Source organism: Pinus tabuliformis, chromosome 6 (genome assembly GCF_031772625.1).
Source record: "Pinus tabuliformis cultivar Carrire ecotype Pingquan chromosome 6, CPIR1, whole genome shotgun sequence".
Classification (NCBI taxonomy): Eukaryota; Viridiplantae; Streptophyta; class Pinopsida; order Pinales; family Pinaceae; genus Pinus; species Pinus tabuliformis.
In genome coordinates, this window is record NC_142292.1 from 115,618,174 (window position 1) to 115,635,153 (window position 16,980).

The 16,980-nt window shown below is 40.4% G+C and overlaps 2 protein-coding genes across 2 annotated transcripts; both read left to right on the forward strand.

Moving 5' to 3' along the window:
* Positions 1-1,517: 1,517 nt before the first annotated feature.
* LOC149257613 (putative 2' cyclic ADP-D-ribose synthase BdTIR) lies at positions 1,518-2,045 on the forward strand. The gene has a single exon (XM_089369920.1). It carries the CDS (start codon positions 1,527-1,529, stop codon positions 2,043-2,045), a length of 519 nt encoding a protein of 172 aa, XP_089226046.1. The 5' UTR covers positions 1,518-1,526.
* Positions 2,046-2,234: 189 nt separating this feature from the next.
* Positions 2,235-3,651, forward strand: LOC149257614 (disease resistance protein L6-like). The gene is made up of 3 exons (XM_089380733.1): positions 2,235-3,224; positions 3,317-3,439; positions 3,508-3,651. The coding sequence occupies exons 1-3, from the start codon at positions 2,235-2,237 to the stop codon at positions 3,649-3,651; spliced, it is 1,257 nt and encodes a 418-aa protein (XP_089236859.1).
* The last annotated feature ends 13,329 nt before the right edge of the window (positions 3,652-16,980 follow it).

A 16,980-nucleotide genomic window follows, 5' to 3' on the forward strand; every position in this document is an offset into this window, starting at 1 on the left:
TGTACAAGCACAAGCTCAATAACATAGGAGATCATAGACTTCCCATGCTAGCTTTAAATTCCAGCCAAAACCATCTAAGGCTCAAACGGGGGTGGTATAAAGACACGAGGGCCTGGATAAACCATTGGGAGATCAATAAGAACGATGCACTGCAAAACATTAATAACATTAAAAATATTGTTACTTCTAAGTTCAAAGAAAAATTTTGGTGTGAAAAAGATTTAGCAACGAAAAGAAAATTGAGTTATTATAAGAAGGTCATCAACCCCACCCTAGAAGATCAAAAGTATCTCTCTGTTTTAGCTAGCTCAAAGAAGAAAATTAATTTAGCAAAGTTTAGAACGAACTCTCATGAGCTCCATAGTGAAATAGGTCATTGGACAGTGCCTAAAACACCATGGACGGAAAGAATCTGCCATCTCTGTGATAATAGGAACATTGAGGATGAAAACCACTTCCTCTTAGAGTGCCCCGTGTACAACCACATTAGATCTCAGTTTCATAATCTTTGTCGCAATACTGACCTTCCTAGCCTTTTACGATGTCAAAATTATAGTGAGCTTGGGAGGCTTCTCTCCAAGCTTTTTGAGCATAGAAATAAAATCTTAAATCAAACTAAATAATTTGTTTCTTTAGGTCCAATAGACCAAAGTTTGGTCTCAGTGGACGTTAACCATCATCATCATCATCATCATCAATAAAAAATATTCTTTTAATTTCACAAATTCATAATCTTTGTCGCAATACTGACCTTCCTAGCCTTTTACGATGTCAAAATTATAGTGAGCTTGGGAGGCTTCTCTCCAAGCTTTTTGAGCATAGAAATAAAATCTTAAATCAAACTAAATAATTTGTTTCTTTAGGTCCGATAGACCAAAGTTTGGTCTCAGTGGACGTTAACCATCATCATCATCATCATCAATAAAAAATATTCTTTTAATTTCACAAATAAAACACCACTGATTTAAAATAAAAATAAAAAAATTAGTGTTTTAATTTCACAAGTAATGTACTATTACAATTTTTTTTGATGAAATAATTATTATTTTTAATTTTATTTTAAATTATAAAATAACTAACATTTTGAAAAATACTTAATTTCACTCCTATTTTATTTGCACTGCAGCCTCGTGCAATGGAGCGTGTGGATCCCACATGCAATTCGATGGTCCTCGGTGCGAATTTGAGTTGTCTTTTGTATGGTTTGAGCGTGTGGATCCCACACAGTTCAATGGTGCTCGGTGCTCACGACTCATGTGCTCCATAAAATTGAGCTTGTGGGTCCCATTATCACCTAAAACAGAGAGAAGAGAGTTGAAAAATCAAATGTTGGGTGCATCAATTTCGGGTGAAAGACCTTACTAATATGTCTGCGTACCTCTGTAGCGCACACATCTTTTGCCATTTTCCATTGCAAATTCTCTCTGCTATTCTCTGATCTCCTCCTTCGCAGATTTTGCGTTTACAGTGTCGACCATTATATCCATCATCTCTGATCTCCTCCTATTTCTATTTTTCAATTACCAATGGCTACATCATCTTCCACTACTGCCCATTTCTCTTATGATATATTTATCAATCACAGAGGCCCGGATGTGAAGAACACTTTCGCCAGCCATCTGTACCAAGGCCTTTTGAAACACGGATTGAGAGTCTCTCTGGATAAGCCAGAAATGCAACCAGGAGACTCTCTGACTTCCCAAATAGAAAGTGTTGTTAGGACTGCCTCCGTCCATGTGGCGGTTTTCTCACCCCCCTATGCAGAATCAAGTTGGTGTCTCAATGAACTCCTCATCATGCTGGAGTCAGGAAAGACCATCATCCCGGTCTTTTACCATGTCACGCCCACCGAGCTTCGGTGGACGCAAGGCAAACCTGGAAAATACGCTGATGCCCTCCAAAAATTGTCAGAGAAGAAGACTTATGACCCTCAGAGTCGTGAATGGATGTCGCGGTACAACTCCACCACTATTGAAGAACGGAGAAATGGTCTTTCTCGCGTTTCAGAAATAAGTGGTTTTGAGCTGGAGAAGTTCAACGGGTAACAACTCTAACTAATCTTTCGCTACTGTATCAATCTTGATTGCATAGATATATACATAAACGTTTGTTTCTCACTAGTTTAATTTATTCCCTTGTGAATAACCAGCGACGAGGGGCAGTTGGTAGAGAACGTGGTTAGATGTGTGTTGAAAAAGGTAGCAAAAACACCATTGCATGTAGCTAAATACCCAATGGGTTTGGACAAAAAAGTATATTTGTTTGAAAATGAAGTCTTATTGCAGCAGCAGCAGCGGGAAAAGCCTCCTGTCCTGGGAATTGTTGGGTTGGGTGGTGTGGGAAATACGACCCTTGCAAAAGAACTCTTCAACAGAAAGAGTTCGGATTACAGCAGATGTTGCTTTTTACCTGATGTAAGGGACAATGCAGGTAAAGGCAATTTAATTTCGTTGCAGAGAAAACTTCTCAAGGTTTTGACTGGGTTAGATCTAGAAACAGACAGTGTAATTATAGAGACCCTTCTTAAAGAGCGTCTGTCATCCTCTCAGATCTTTTTAGTTTTAGATGACGTAGATAGTGTGGATCAGGTTGATGCACTTGTGCCTGATCAAACTGTTATTCGATCAGATAGTTTAGTATTGATTACATCCAGAAATAAAGATATTCTCACAAGCTCAGGAATTGAAAATTCGTCCATTTATAAGCTAACTAGGCTTAGCGAAGAACATTCACTAGAACTCTTCTGCTCCCATGCCTTCAAGCAACCCTATCCACCATCACAGTTTAAATCTCTTGTAAATAAATTCTTAGAAGCCTGTGGGGGACTACCTCTCTCTTTGAAAGTGTTTGGGTCACTCCTTTGTGGAAAAAATAAGCAGTCTTACTGGGAGGACCAATTGGACAAACTTCGACGGATAATTCCTAACGACATAAAGCAGAGACTTCAAATTAGTGTCGATGCACTCGATGATGAGGAAAAGGAAATATTCTTAGACATTGCGTGCTTTTTCATAGGTGAGGACAGGGATATGGCTGTCAGACTATGGGACGGCTCCAACTGGAAAGGTTTTCAAAATTTAGAAGACAGGTGTCTAGTAGAAGTCGACAGTAAAAATGTGGTACATATGCATGATCACATTCGTGATATGGGAAGAGATATCGCCAAGGCTCCAGGATTGGTGCGTGGGACAGACAACCTTGATGACTTGTTGCAGCCATCCTCTGTAAGTTCTAAATCATTCAAAGTTGTTTAAATTATTGAATTCAAAACCTGTGTACAATTTTTAATTCATCGTATTTTCTCGAGATTGAACAGGTAATAACCAAATTACGGGGAATTATGACGGTTAAAACTGATGAGCATGCAATGACATGGCATCGAGGAATATTGCAAATTCCTGCAAGTGAAGATGGTCTCTTGGAAAGCATTTTGACAAGGGTGCACTCACCAAATCTCCTATGGCTTCGCTGGTACAACTGTCCCTGTTAAATTTGTAATTTCAACAGCGCGCGGCGGTTTTTGAAAACAACCCCGGTCTCCCCGCACCGCCTTTGGCAAAAGGCTGTACCCGCAGAGGAGGACCCGACACAATGAAACTCCGCCACGCGTCCCCTGTACAACTCCAAATCCGCCTGCTCCCCGGACGTTAAAGTCCATTTTGTTTTCCCGAGGATGGTGTGCGAACCACGTCGGATCAGCTCAGCGATCTGGGCGCACAATCTCAGCCGTTGATTTCCCGAAGATGCATACCGCCCGCGTCAAATCAATTTTTGCGTGGATTGATAGTTTTTCAGTTGACCGCCGTAGGAGGAATTCAATGGATTTAATTGTTTGTTCGTAGAATTAGGTAGTTGACTTAACTTTTGTTACGGCACATATGTTATCGTGCTTTCTATGTTTTTAGTGTAATGTGTGTATTAAACAAAAGGCAGTGTATCGAGCCTACGTGTGGTGGTTTTAGTTGATGTGTATTTTTTTTTTTGTTTTGGTGTGCCTGCGAGCTGTGGTGAAAAAAAAGTTTTTTTTTTTTGTTCTTCTTTCTGTAAGCACAAAACGCACAGCAGTGCGAGAATTTAATGGAACAGGGGTTGTAATGGTTATGGGGTATTGTTAAAAACACATGAGCACCATTAAATTGGTTTTGTAATACCCACAGCAGGGGAAAATCTGTGAGAGTAACAGAGTTTTTTTTTTGAATCCCTCTTTGCACAGAGGTAGAAATATGTAACAGAAAATTTGTTTTAATGGAAATGTTCTTTGTGACTGTGTAATGTTGTCTTATGAGTCATTTTGTTTTTGAAAGGATCCCTGTCAAAAGATCTTGGACAGAATAAACAGAGCATCGTCTCTGTGGTGTTTATTTTGCTGGTTTTGGTATTTCTCCATTTAAAAAAAAAAATATCCAACAGTGGTATCGGAGCAGGCTCAGGCTCTTTAAAGAAGTTAAAGAAGCTGAAGAGAGAAGGTTTGTAGCTGCAGCAAAACCTCTCAGGCAGACAGAAGACTCAGACAGCGAAGGATTCAGGTATTCCCCAAAAGCATTTCACTTGTTATTGTTGAAGACAGTCAGTTTTTTTTAAAAAAAATCACAGTCAAGGATTTAAAACCATAGTTCAAGATGCAAGGAATGGCAAGCACAAGCATGGGTATGTTCAACACCCAGCTCCCACACTTTAATGGGAAGAACTATGACTACTGGTCTATAACCATGAGAGCTTTGTTCATCTCTCAAGATTTATGGGAACTAGTAGAATATGGGTTTGAGGAACCAACAGATGAAACAGCATTTAATAACCTAACTCAGGGAGAGAAGGACCTATTGAAGCTCAATAGGAAGAAGGATGCAAAGGCCATTGTCTTGTTGTATCAAGCAGTGGACCAGAGTATATTCCCAAGGATAGCAGCAGCTACAACATCACACAATGCATGGCAAACCCTAAAAACTGCCTATCAAGGCATGGAGAGAGTGAAGACAGCAAAATTGCAAATGCTGAGAAAGGATTTTGAAAACTTGAACATGAAGGAGTCAGATAACATTGACTCATTCTTCACTCATGTGATTGGTGTAATCACACAAATGAGAACTCATGGAGAAACAATTGAAGATAGAAGAATAGTGGAGAAAATATTGAGGGTCTTACCCTCAAGGTTCGATGCCATAGTCACCACCATTGAAGAGACAAAGGATCTCTCAAACTATTCAGTTGATGAGCTACATGCATCACTGATAACTCATGAGCAGAGGTTGAGTAGGAATGAAAACTCATCCCTAGAGCAAGCCTTCAAGACCCAGATGTCCTTTGGAAGAGGAAGAGGTCAAGGCAAAGAAAACAAAAGAGGAAGAGGCAGAAGCCAGAACAGAGGTGGAAGGAACAGCCCAGCAAATGCACAAGGAAGAGGCAGCAATACAAATCAGAACCAAGGCCAAGGCAGCAGCCAACAAAGAGAACAATATCATGCTCAAGGACAAAGGTATGATAAATCTAATGTTCAATGCTATTATTGCAAAAAGTATGGACATTATGCTAGTGATTGTAGAAAGAAACAGCATGATATGAACAGCAGACAAAATGCAAATGTTACAAGAGAAAACAGCAGTCAAGAAAATGTCTTGTTAGCTTGTAACATGGCTGAAACACATAGTGAAGACATATGGTTTTTAGACTCAGGTTGCAGCAACCATATGACAGGAAACATAGCCTTCTTTTCTGCCCTGGATAAAAATGTGAAATCAGAAGTCACACTAGAAACTGATAGTAAAGTGTCTGTTATGGGAAAAGGAGAAGTAAAAATATTTACAAAGCAAGGAGAAAGGAAAACCATAGCAGATGTCTACTATGTCCCTGGAATGAGATGTAACCTCTTGAGTATTGGACAGCTTGTCCATAAGGGGTACAATGTTTTCTTTAAAAATGATGTGTGCACCATCATGGATATACCACCCAGCAAAAGATGCATTGCTGAAGTGAAGATGACAAGGAACAGGATGTTCCCTCTCTGGATCAGGGCAGACTTGAAGAACAAAAGGGAAATGGCAGCAGTCACCCAAGAGGCCTTCCAAAGCGTGCCAAAGGATGAGAACTGGTTATGGCACTTGAGATTCGGGCATCTAAATTTTGGAGGTCTAAACTTATTGAGTAGAAAAGGAATGGTAAAGGGATTACCATTGATAGAGAAGCCGTACAGCCTTTGTGAAGGTTGTATATTGGGCAAACAACATAGAGAGAGTTTTCCATCAGGGAAAAGCATAAGGGCAAAGGCACCCTTAGAGATTATCCACTCAGATTTGTGTGGACCAATGCAAGCTCCATCATTAGCTGGCAGCCTATATTTCTTGACATTCATTGATGATTTTACAAGAAAGACTTGGATATATTTCCTCAAGAACAAAAGTGAAGTTTTTGAGAAATTCCAAAACTTCAAAGCACTTGTGGAGAACCAAAGCGGGCTGCACATAAAAGTATTGAGAACTGATAGAGGAGGTGAGTATATCTCAAATGAATTCCTAAAGTTTTGTAGAGAAAATGGAATACATAAACAGTTTACAACTCGGTACACCCCACAGCAAAATGGAGTTGCTGAAAGGAAGAACAGAACAATCATGGAGATGGCAAGGAGCATGTTGAAGGCAAAGCATTTGCCAAATGAGTATTGGGCTGAAGCTGTACATTGTGCAGTTTATATTTTGAACAGGTGTCCTACAAAAGCAGTCATGAACAAAGTGCCAGAAGAGGCATGGAGTGGGAGAAAGCAAGGAGTCACCCACATGAGAGTTTTTGGGTGTGTGGCCTATGCACACATTCCGGATCAGCTAAGGAGGAAGTTGGACAGCAAAGGGGAGAAGTGTATCCTTGTTGGATACAGTGATGAATCCAAAGCCTACAGGCTGTACATCCCATCCACCAAGAAGTTTTTTGTCAGCAGGGATGTTCAATTCATTGAAGAGGAAGCTTGGGATGGAAGCATAGAGAAAACAGTGAACATTAAAAGCTGTTTGCCTCATGATGAAGATGAAGAGGAGGTGGCTGAAATGAATCCCCAAACAGCAGCGCCAACACAAGGACAGCAAGGGACACCATTGAGGATAAATGAGGGTGCTTCTCCAAGCACACCACAAGGAGGAAATTCAAGCGCGTCTTCAAGCACTTGCACACCAAGTGAACGAGGTAAGAAATTTAGAAATCTAAGTGACATTTATGATGAAGGAATGAATTCTTTGTTTTCCTTGTATTGTCATGTTGATGATCCTATTCATTTCGAAGAAGCAATTAAAGATAGGAAATGGATAGAAGCTATGGATGAGGAGATCAATGCCATAGAGAGAAACAAGACATGGGATTTGGTTGAGCTTCCAAAAGGCAAAGAAGTCATTGGTGTGAAATGGGTCTACAAGACCAAGAGCAATGCTGATGGCAAGATTGAAAGGCACAAGGCAAGGCTGGTTGTCAAAGGCTACAAGCAGCAGTATGGGAGAGATTATGAGGAGACTTTCGCCCCGGTTGCAAGAATGGAAACAGTGAGAGCAGTGCTGTCCATAGCAGCTCAAAACAAATGGAAAGTCTACCAAATGGACGTGAAGTCAGCATTCCTAAATGGAGTGTTAATGGAAGAGGTTTATGTGGAACAGCCTCTCGGATATGAGAAGAAAGGAGAAGAGCACAAAGTGTGCAAATTGAAGAAAGCTCTTTATGGGCTGAAGCAAGCGCCAAAAGCATGGTACAGCAGGATAGATTCATATCTATTGGATAATGAATTTGACAAATGTGAAGGAGAACCCACAGTCTACATCAAAGAAAAGGATGGTAAAATTTTGATTGTTGTCTTATATGTTGATGATGTTATTTTCACAGGTAATGATGATCAGCTCATTGAGAATTTTAAATCAGTCATGAAGGATGAATTTGAAATGACTGACATGGGTTTGTTGAGATACTTCTTAGGCATAGAAGTAGATCAAAATGAAAAAGGAATTTTTATATCTCAAGCAAGATATGTAAATCAAGTTTTGGGCAGATTTAACATGCAAGAGTGCAAGGCAGCAATCACTCCCACAGTGATGGGATTAAAGCTCAGCAGAGAGGACAGCAGCAAGGATTTTGATCCTAGCTTGTATAAAAGCATTGTGGGCAGCCTTATGTATTTAACAGCAACTAGGCCTGATTTAATGTATGCTGTTAGTTTAATTTCCAGATTTATGGAGAGGCCAAAGGAGGCACATTGGCAGGCAACAAAGAGAATTTTGAGGTATGTCAAAGGTACCAAAATGTTTGGAATTTTATATCATGCCTCAGAACATTCAGATTTGGTTGGATACACTGATAGCGATTGGGCTGGAAGTGTAGATGATCGGAAGAGCACTTCCGGTTATGTTTTTAATATGGGTTCAGGAGCCATCTCATGGGCTTCTAAGAAGCAGTCCATTGTAGCATTGTCTACAGCAGAGGCTGAATATGTGGCAGCTACAGCAGCAGCATGTCAGGCAGTATGGATGAGAAGAATGTTGAGAAGCTTAGGCCAAGAGCAGGCAAAAGCAACAGTGGTCTTTTGTGACAATAGCTCTGCTATTGCTTTGTCAAAGAATTCAGTGTTTCATAAGAGAACGAAACACATTGATACAAGGTTTCACTACATCAGAGAATTGGTGAACAATGGCGAAATCGTCCTAGAACATTGCAGGACCCAGGAACAGGTTGCAGACATCTTGACAAAGCCACTGGTTCAGAAGAGTTTCGAATTTTTGAGAAAATGCTTGGGAATGACCGAACGTGCAGCTGTTAAAATTAAAGGGGAGTGTTAAATTTGTAATTTCAACAGCGCGCGGCGGTTTTTGAAAACAACCCCGGTCTCCCCGCACCGCCTTTGGCAAAAGGTTGTACCCGCAGAGGAGGACCCGACACAATGAAACTCCGCCACGCATCCCCTGTACAACTCCAAATCCGCCTGCTCCCCGGACGTTAAAGTCCGTTTTGTTTTCCCGATGATGGTGTGTGAACCACGTCGAATCAGCTCAACGATCTGGGCGCACAATCTCAGCCGTTGATTTCCCGAAGATGCATACCGCCCGCGTCAAATCAATTTTTGCGTGGATTGATAGTTTTTCAGTTGACCGCCGTAGGAGGAATTCAATGGATTTAATTGTTTGTTCGTAGAATTAGGTAGTTGACTTAACTTTTGTTACGGCACATATGTTATCGTGCTTTCTATGTTTTTAGTGTAATGTGTGTATTAAAAAAAACGCAGTGTATCGAGCCTACGTGTGGTGGTTTTAGTTGATGTGTATTTTTTTTTTGTTTTGGTGTGCCTGCGAGCTGTGGTGAAAAAAAAGTTTTTTTTTTTCGTTCTTCTTTCTGTAAGCACAAAACGCACAGCAGTGCGAGAATTTAATGGAACAGGGGCTGTAATGGTTATGGGGTATTGTTAAAAACACATGAGTACCATTAAATTGGTTTTGTAATACCCACAGCAGGGGAAAATCTGTGAGAGTAACAGAGTTTTTTTTTTTGAATCCCTCTTTGCACAGAGGTAGAAATATGTAACAGAAAATTTGTTTTAATGGAAATGTTCTTTGTCACTGTGTAATGCTGTCTTATGAGTCATTTTGTTTTTGAAAGGATCCCTGTCAAAAGATCTTGGACAGAGTAAACAGAGCATCGTCTCTGTGGTGTTTATTTTGCTGGTTTTGGTATTTCTCCATTTAAAAAAAAAATATCCAACAGTCCCTACTCTTCTCTTCCTTCCTGGATTCCGATGCAGAATTTGAGGGTTTTACAAGTGGGCGGGGAAGGAATAGACATCAATATGGGAAGGCGAATGTCAGGTGCATCGAAAATTATTGAGTTAAAGTTTGTATAGTTAATCAGAGTTTAATATGGACCCGCGTGATTCTGCAAAAAATTAAATGGGTTTGTGTTTTGGAATCTTTCTTATTGTCGAAACACGGAAAATTTTGCAGGCACCTTTGCAGTTGCGGGGATTAGACATTGGAGGTGACCTCCAGAATATTCCGAACTCTATAGGGCGGCACAAGTACCTAGAACAGATCTCCATGAGAGAGTCCTACCACCACAAAATATTAAGATTGCCAGAAGAATTTTGTCATCTTCAGTCACTGAAGACCTTGCTGTTAACCAAATGCGTTAAAATGAAGTCACTCCCAGATTCCTTTGGTGATCTAATAAACCTCAGTTGCATCAATCTGTCAAGCTGCCAGAATTTGGAGAGGCTCCCAGAAACCTTCGGGAATTTAATTAACCTCCGACGGATCAATCTCTCATGGTGCGGGAATTTTGAGAGGCTGCCAGAAACCTTTGGGAATTTAATTAAACTTAAATATCTCGACTTGAGCTATTGCTCAAAGTTAACCATGTTCAACGAAACGCTCGGAAATATAAGCACGCTTAAGCACATGGATCTTGCATGCTGCGCGGTGATTGAAGTACTGCCTTTGAAAGTAGCACACCAAAGTCGCTGGCAGAATTACATTTGTGGGGGACAAATTTGAAAGAATTGCCAAATGCAATTGGAGAGCTAAGCAATTTGGAAGTTCTGTCTGTGGGAAGCCCTTTGCTGGACACGCTGCCATCTTCGCTCGGTGACTTGAGGAACTTGAAGTCATTGGAGCTGCTACGATGCAAGGAATTGAAATGTTTGCCAGCTTCCGTTGGAGGGTTGACTCAGTTGACTTACTTGAAAGTTGACAGATGTCGCATAAGCGAACTCCCCCACTCCCTCGGTGACTTGAGTAACTTGAATACATTGTCCTGTTGGGTGTTTTTTTTTGTATGGGGAAAATACCAAAAACCAAATAAACAAACACACAGAGGCAATGCTCTGTTTCTACCCTTCCAGGATCTTTTGTGCAGAAGAAGACTAAAAAAAATTCACTGAGAGACAGAGTATTTCACCACCATAAAAACATTATGTTCATTAAAATCTGATACAAAGATTTACCACTGTAAAATCCTTTTTTTTATATTCACTGGTGTGAAAAACAACTTACTGCTATAATAAAAGGATTTACATAAGTTTACTGTTGTAAAAGAAATTTACACAGAGTTACAAAAATCGCTCCACCATTTCCTTTCTGCACTACTGTGCAAAACCACACATGGTTTTTGCTATTCCAAAAATTACATCACCTGGTTCTACTCATTTTACACACTGCTGTGTGTTTTTCTTTTTACTGCACCATCAATCTTTTTTACGCTGCTGTGAACTCCCTCTGTCTCCTCCCATGTGCGATACATGTAAATAAAAGTCAACACACACAAAAAAAAACGAGCTCCTCTTCTTGTATTACATTGCATTAAAAAAAACGACCATACCTATCTTTAAATGCTACATACCTTTTACTTAAAGAAACCTACGAGCTATATAAAAAAATATATATATCGTAACGTGCCCATATTCACATTAAAAAGGCCCACCAAAATCTTGTACCAATCATTAACTCATTTACCTACGGCGGTCAACCATAAATCTTTCACTCCACGCAAAACATTGAATTGATGTGGGTCCGTATGCAGCTCTAGGTGATCAACGGCGGAGGAAAGTGGAGCAGATCCGACGGTGGATAACCATATCGGAAGACCAACAAGTGCTGAACGTTAACCTCCGAGAAAATGACGTTGCGTTACGTCAGGGCTGAACCACGTGTCAGCTCCAAATTGTATCGGAGCTCCTTGCCGGATTATTCCTTCTGCCTGAAATCAACCCGAGAGCTTTCCGGCGAGGTTTATTGACCGGTTTCTGGCAGCTGCGTTGAAATTAGATTTCAACACTCCCCTTTAATTTCAACAGCTGGGCATTCGGTCATACCCAGACACTTTCTCAAAAATTCAAAGCTCTTCTGATCAAGTGGCTTTGTCAAGATGTCTGCTACCTGTTCTTGAGTCCTGCAATGTTCTAGGACAATTTCTCCATTGTTCACCAATTCTCTGATGTAGTGAAACCTGGTATCAATGTGTTTCGTTCTCTTATGAAACACTGAATTTTTTGACAATGCAATAGCTGAGCTATTGTCACAAAAAATCACTGTCGCTTTTGCCTGCTCTTGGCCTAAGCTTCTCAACATTCTTCTCATCCACACTGCTTGACATGCTGCTGCTGTAGCTGCCACATATTCAGCCTCTGCTGTAGACAATGCTACAATGGACTGCTTCTTAGAAGCCCATGAAATGGCTCCTGAACCCATATTAAAAACATAACCGGAAGTGCTCTTCCGATCATCTACACTTCCAGCCCAATCACTGTCAGTGTATCCAATCAAATCTGAATGTTCTGAGGCATGATATAAAATTCCAAACATTTTGGTGCCTTTGACATACCTCAGAATTCTCTTTGCTGCCTGCCAATGTGCCTCCTTCGGCCTCTCCATAAATCTGGAAATCAAACTAACAGCATACATTAAATCAGGCCTAGTAGCTGTTAAATACATAAGGCTGCCCACAATGCTTTTGTACAGGCTAGGATCAAAATCCTTGCTGCTGTCCTCTCTGCTGAGCTTTAATCCCATCACTGTGGGAGTGATTGCTGCCTTGCATTCTTCCATCTTAAATCTGCCCAAAATTTGATTTACATATCTTGCTTGAGATATAAAAATTCCTTTTTCATTTTGATCTACTTCTATGCCTAAGAAGTATCTCAACAAACCCATGTCAGTCATTTCAAATTCATCCTTCATGACTAATTTAAAATTTTTAATGAGCTGATCATCATTACCTGTGAAAATCACATCATCAACATACAAAACAACAATTAAAATTTTACCATCCTTTTCCTTGATGTAGACTGTGGGTTCTCCTTCACACTTGTCAAATTCATTATCCAATAGATATGAATCTATCATGTTGTACCATGCTCTTGGCGCTTGCTTCAGCCCATAAAGAGCTTTCTTCAATTTGCACACTTTGTGCTCTTCACCTTTCTTCTCATATCCGAGAGGCTGTTCCACATAGACCTCTTCCATTAACACTCCATTTAGGAATGCTGATTTCACATCCATTTGGTAGACTTTCCATTTGTTTTGTGCTGCTATGGACAGCACTGCTCTCACGGTTTCCATTCTTGCAACCGGGGCGAAAGTCTCCTCATAATCTCTCCCATACTGCTGCTTGTAGCCTTTGACAACCAGCCTTGCCTTGTGCCTTTCAATCTTGCCTTCAGCATTGCTCTTGGTCTTGTAGACCCATTTCACACCAATGACTTCTTTGCCTTTTGGTAACTCAACCAAATCCCATGTTTTGTTTCTCTCTATGGCATTCATCTCCTCATCCATAGCTTCTATCCATTTCCTATCTTTGATTGCATCCTCGAAATGAATAGGATCATCAACATGACAATACAAGGCAAATAAGGAATTCATTCCTTCTTCATAAATTTCACTTAGATTTCTAAACTTCTTACCTCGTTCACTTGGTGTGCAAGTGCTTGAAGATGCACTTGAATTTCCTCCTTGTGGTGTGCTTGGAGAAGCACTCTCATTGATCCTCAATGGTGTCCCTTGCTGTCCTTGTGTTGGCACTGCTGTTTGGGGATGTATTTCAGCCACCTCCTCTTCATCTTCATCATGAGACAAACAGTTCTTGACATTCACTGTTTTCTCTATGCTTCCATCCCAAGCTTCTTCTTCGATGAATTGAACATCTCTGCTTACAAAGAACTTCTTGGTAGATGGGATGTATAGCCTGTAGGCTTTGGATTCCTCACTGTATCCAATGAAGATGCATTTCTCCCCTTTGCTGTCCAACTTCCTCCTTAGCTGATCTGGTATGTGTGCATAGGCCACACATCCAAAAACTCTCATGTGGGTGACTCCTTGCTTTCTCCCACTCCATGCCTCTTCTGGCACTTTGTTCATCACTGCTTTTGTAGGACACCTGTTCAAAATATACACTGCACAATTTACAGCTTCAGCCCAATAATCATTTGCCAAATGCTTTGCCTTTAGCATGCTCCTCGCCATATCCATGATGGTCCTGTTCTTCCTTTCAGCAACTCCATTTTGCTGCGGAGTGTACCTTGCTGTAAACTGTTTATGAATTCCATTTTCTCTACAAAATCTTAGGAATTCCTTGGAGATATACTCACCTCCTCTATCAGTTCTCAATACTTTTATGTGCAGCCCGCTTTGGTTCTCCACAAGTGCTTTGAAGTTTTGGAATTTCTCAAAGACTTCACTTTTGTTTTTAAGGAAATATATCCAAGTCTTCCTTGTCAAATCATCAATGAATGTTAAGAAATATAGGCTGCCTGCTAATGATGGAGCTTGCATTGGTCCACACAAATCTGAGTGGATAATCTCTAAGGGTGCCTTTGCCCTTATGCTCTTACCTGATGGAAAACTCTCTCTATGTTGTTTTCCCAAAATGCAGCCTTCACATAGGCTGTCTGGTTTCTCTATCAATGGTAATCCCTTTACCATTCCTTTTCTGCTCAGTAAGTTTAGACCTCCAAAATTTAGATGCCTGAATCTCAAGTGCCATAACCAGTTCTCATCCTTTGGCACGCTTTGGAAGGCCTCTTGGGTGACTGCTGCAATTTCACCTTTGTTTTTCATGTCTGCCCTGATCCGGAGAGGGAACATCCTGTTCCTCGTCATCTTCACTTCAGCAATGCATCTTTTGCTGGGTGGTATGTCCATGATGGTGCACACATCATTTACAAAGTAAACATTGTAACCCTTTTGGATAAGCTGTCCAACACTCAATAGGTTACATCTCATTCCGGGGACATAATATACATCTGCTATGGTTTTCTTTTCTCCTTGCTTTGTAAATATTTTTACCTCCCCTTTTCCCATAACAGACACTTTACTATCAGTTCCTAGTGTGACCTCTGATTTCAAATTCTGATTTAAGGCTGAAAAGAGGGCTATATTCCCTGTCATATGGTTGCTGCAACCTGAGTCTAAAAACCATATGTCCTCACTATGTGTTTCAGCCATGTTACAAGCTAACAGGACATTGTCTTGACTGTTGTTTTCTCTTGTAACATTTGCATTTTGTCTGCTGTTCTTATCATGCTGTTTCTTTCTACAATCACTAGCATAATGTCCATACTTTTTGCAATAATAGCATTGAACATTAGATTTATCGTACCTTTGTCCTTGAGCCTGATGTTGTCCTCCTTGTTGGCTGCTGCCTTGACCTTGGTTCTGATTTGTATTGTTGCCTCTTCCTTGTGCATTTGATGGGCTGTTCCTTCCACCTCTGTTCTGGCTTCTGCCTCTTCCTCTTCTGTTTCCTCTTCCTTGACCTCTTCCTCTTCCAAAGGACATCTGGGTCTTGAAGGCTTGCTCAAGAGATGAGTTTTCATTCCTACTCAACCTCTGCTCATGTGTTATCAGTGATGCATGTAGCTCATCAACTGAATAGTTTGAGAGATCCTTTGTCTCTTCAATGGTGGTGACTATTGCATCAAACTTTGAGGGTAAGACCCTCAATATTTTCTCCACAATCCTTCTGTCTTCAATGGTTTCTCCATGAGTTCTCATTTGTGTGATTACACCAATCACATGAGTGAAGAATGAGTCAATGTTATCTGACTCCTTCATGTTCAAGTTCTCAAAATCCTTTCTCAGCAATTGTAGTTTTGTTGTCTTCACTCTCTCCATGCCTTGATAGGCTGTCTTGAGGGTTTGCCATGCTTCATTTGATGTCTTAGCTGCTGCTAACCTTGGAAACACACTCTGGTCTACTGCTAGATACAACAACATACGGGCTTTCGAATCCTTCTTCCTATTGCTCTTCAGCTGATCTCTCTCTCCCTGAGTTAGTGCATTGAACTCAGTTTCATCTGCTGGTTCTTCAAAACCTTCCTCAACTATTTCCCATAAGTCTTGAGAGGCAAACAGGGCTGTCATGGTTATTGCCCAGTAGTCATAGTTTTTCCCATTAAACTGTGGGAGCTGGGTGTTAAACAAACCCATACCAGTGCTTGTGCTGGCCATTCCTTGACTGTGTATTTAAAACAAATCACTGCTTCTTCAGCAACACAAAAAAAACTTTTTGGAATACCTGAATCTTTTGTTGACTGTCTTCTGTCTGCCTGAGAAGTTTTGCTGCTGCAACAACCTTCTCCCTTCAGCTTCTTTGTCTCCTTCAAAGAGCCTAAGCCTGCTTTGATACCACTGTTGGGTGTTTTTTTTTGTATGGGGAAAATACCAAAAACCAAATAAACAAACACACAGAGGCAATGCTCTGTTTCTACCCTTCCAGGATCTTTTGTGCAGAAGAAGACTAAAAAAAATTCACTGAGAGACAGAGTATTTCACCACCATAAAAACATTATGTTCATTAAAATCTGATACAAAGATTTACCACTGTAAAATCCTTTTTTTTATATTCACTGGTGTGAAAAACAACTTACTGCTATAATAAAAGGATTTACATAAGTTTACTGCTGTAAAAGAAATTTACACAGAGTTACAAAAATCGCTCCACCATTTCCTTTCTGCACTACTGTGCAAAAACCACACATGGTTTTTGCTATTCCAAAAATTACATCACCTGGTTCTACTCATTTTACACACTGCTGTGTGTTTTTCTTTTTACTGCACCATCAATCTTTTTTACGCTGCTGTGAACTCCCTCTGTCTCCTCCCATGTGCGATACATGTAAATAAAAGTCAACACACACAAAAAAAAACGAGCTCCTCTTCTTGTATTACATTGCATTAAAAAAAACGACCATACCTATCTTTAAATGCTACATACCTTTTACTTAAAGAAACCTACGAGCTATATAAAAAAATATATATATCGTAACGTGCCCATATTCACATTAAAAAGGCCCACCAAAATCTTGTACCAATCATTAACTCATTTACCTACGGCGGTCAACCATAAATCTTTCACTCCACGCAAAACATTGAATTGATGTGGGTCCGTATGCAGCTCCAGGTGATCAACGGCGGAGGAAAGTGGAGCAGATCCGACGGTGGATAACCATATCGGAAGACCAACAAGTGCTGAACGTTA

Excerpts from the sequence above, each read along its gene's own strand:
- LOC149257613 (XM_089369920.1), top strand. The coding sequence starts at position 1,527 with ATGGCTACATCATCTTCCACTACTGCCCATTTCTCTTATGATATATTT.
- LOC149257614 (XM_089380733.1), top strand. The coding sequence starts at position 2,235 with ATGGGTTTGGACAAAAAAGTATATTTGTTTGAAAATGAAGTCTTATTG. Across the intron at positions 3,225-3,316 it reads ACTTGTTGCAGCCATCCTCT|GTAATAACCAAATTACGGGG; the intron begins GTAAGTTCTAAA and ends GAGATTGAACAG. Across the intron at positions 3,440-3,507 it reads TGGAAAGCATTTTGACAAGG|CGCGCGGCGGTTTTTGAAAA; the intron begins GTGCACTCACCA and ends TAATTTCAACAG.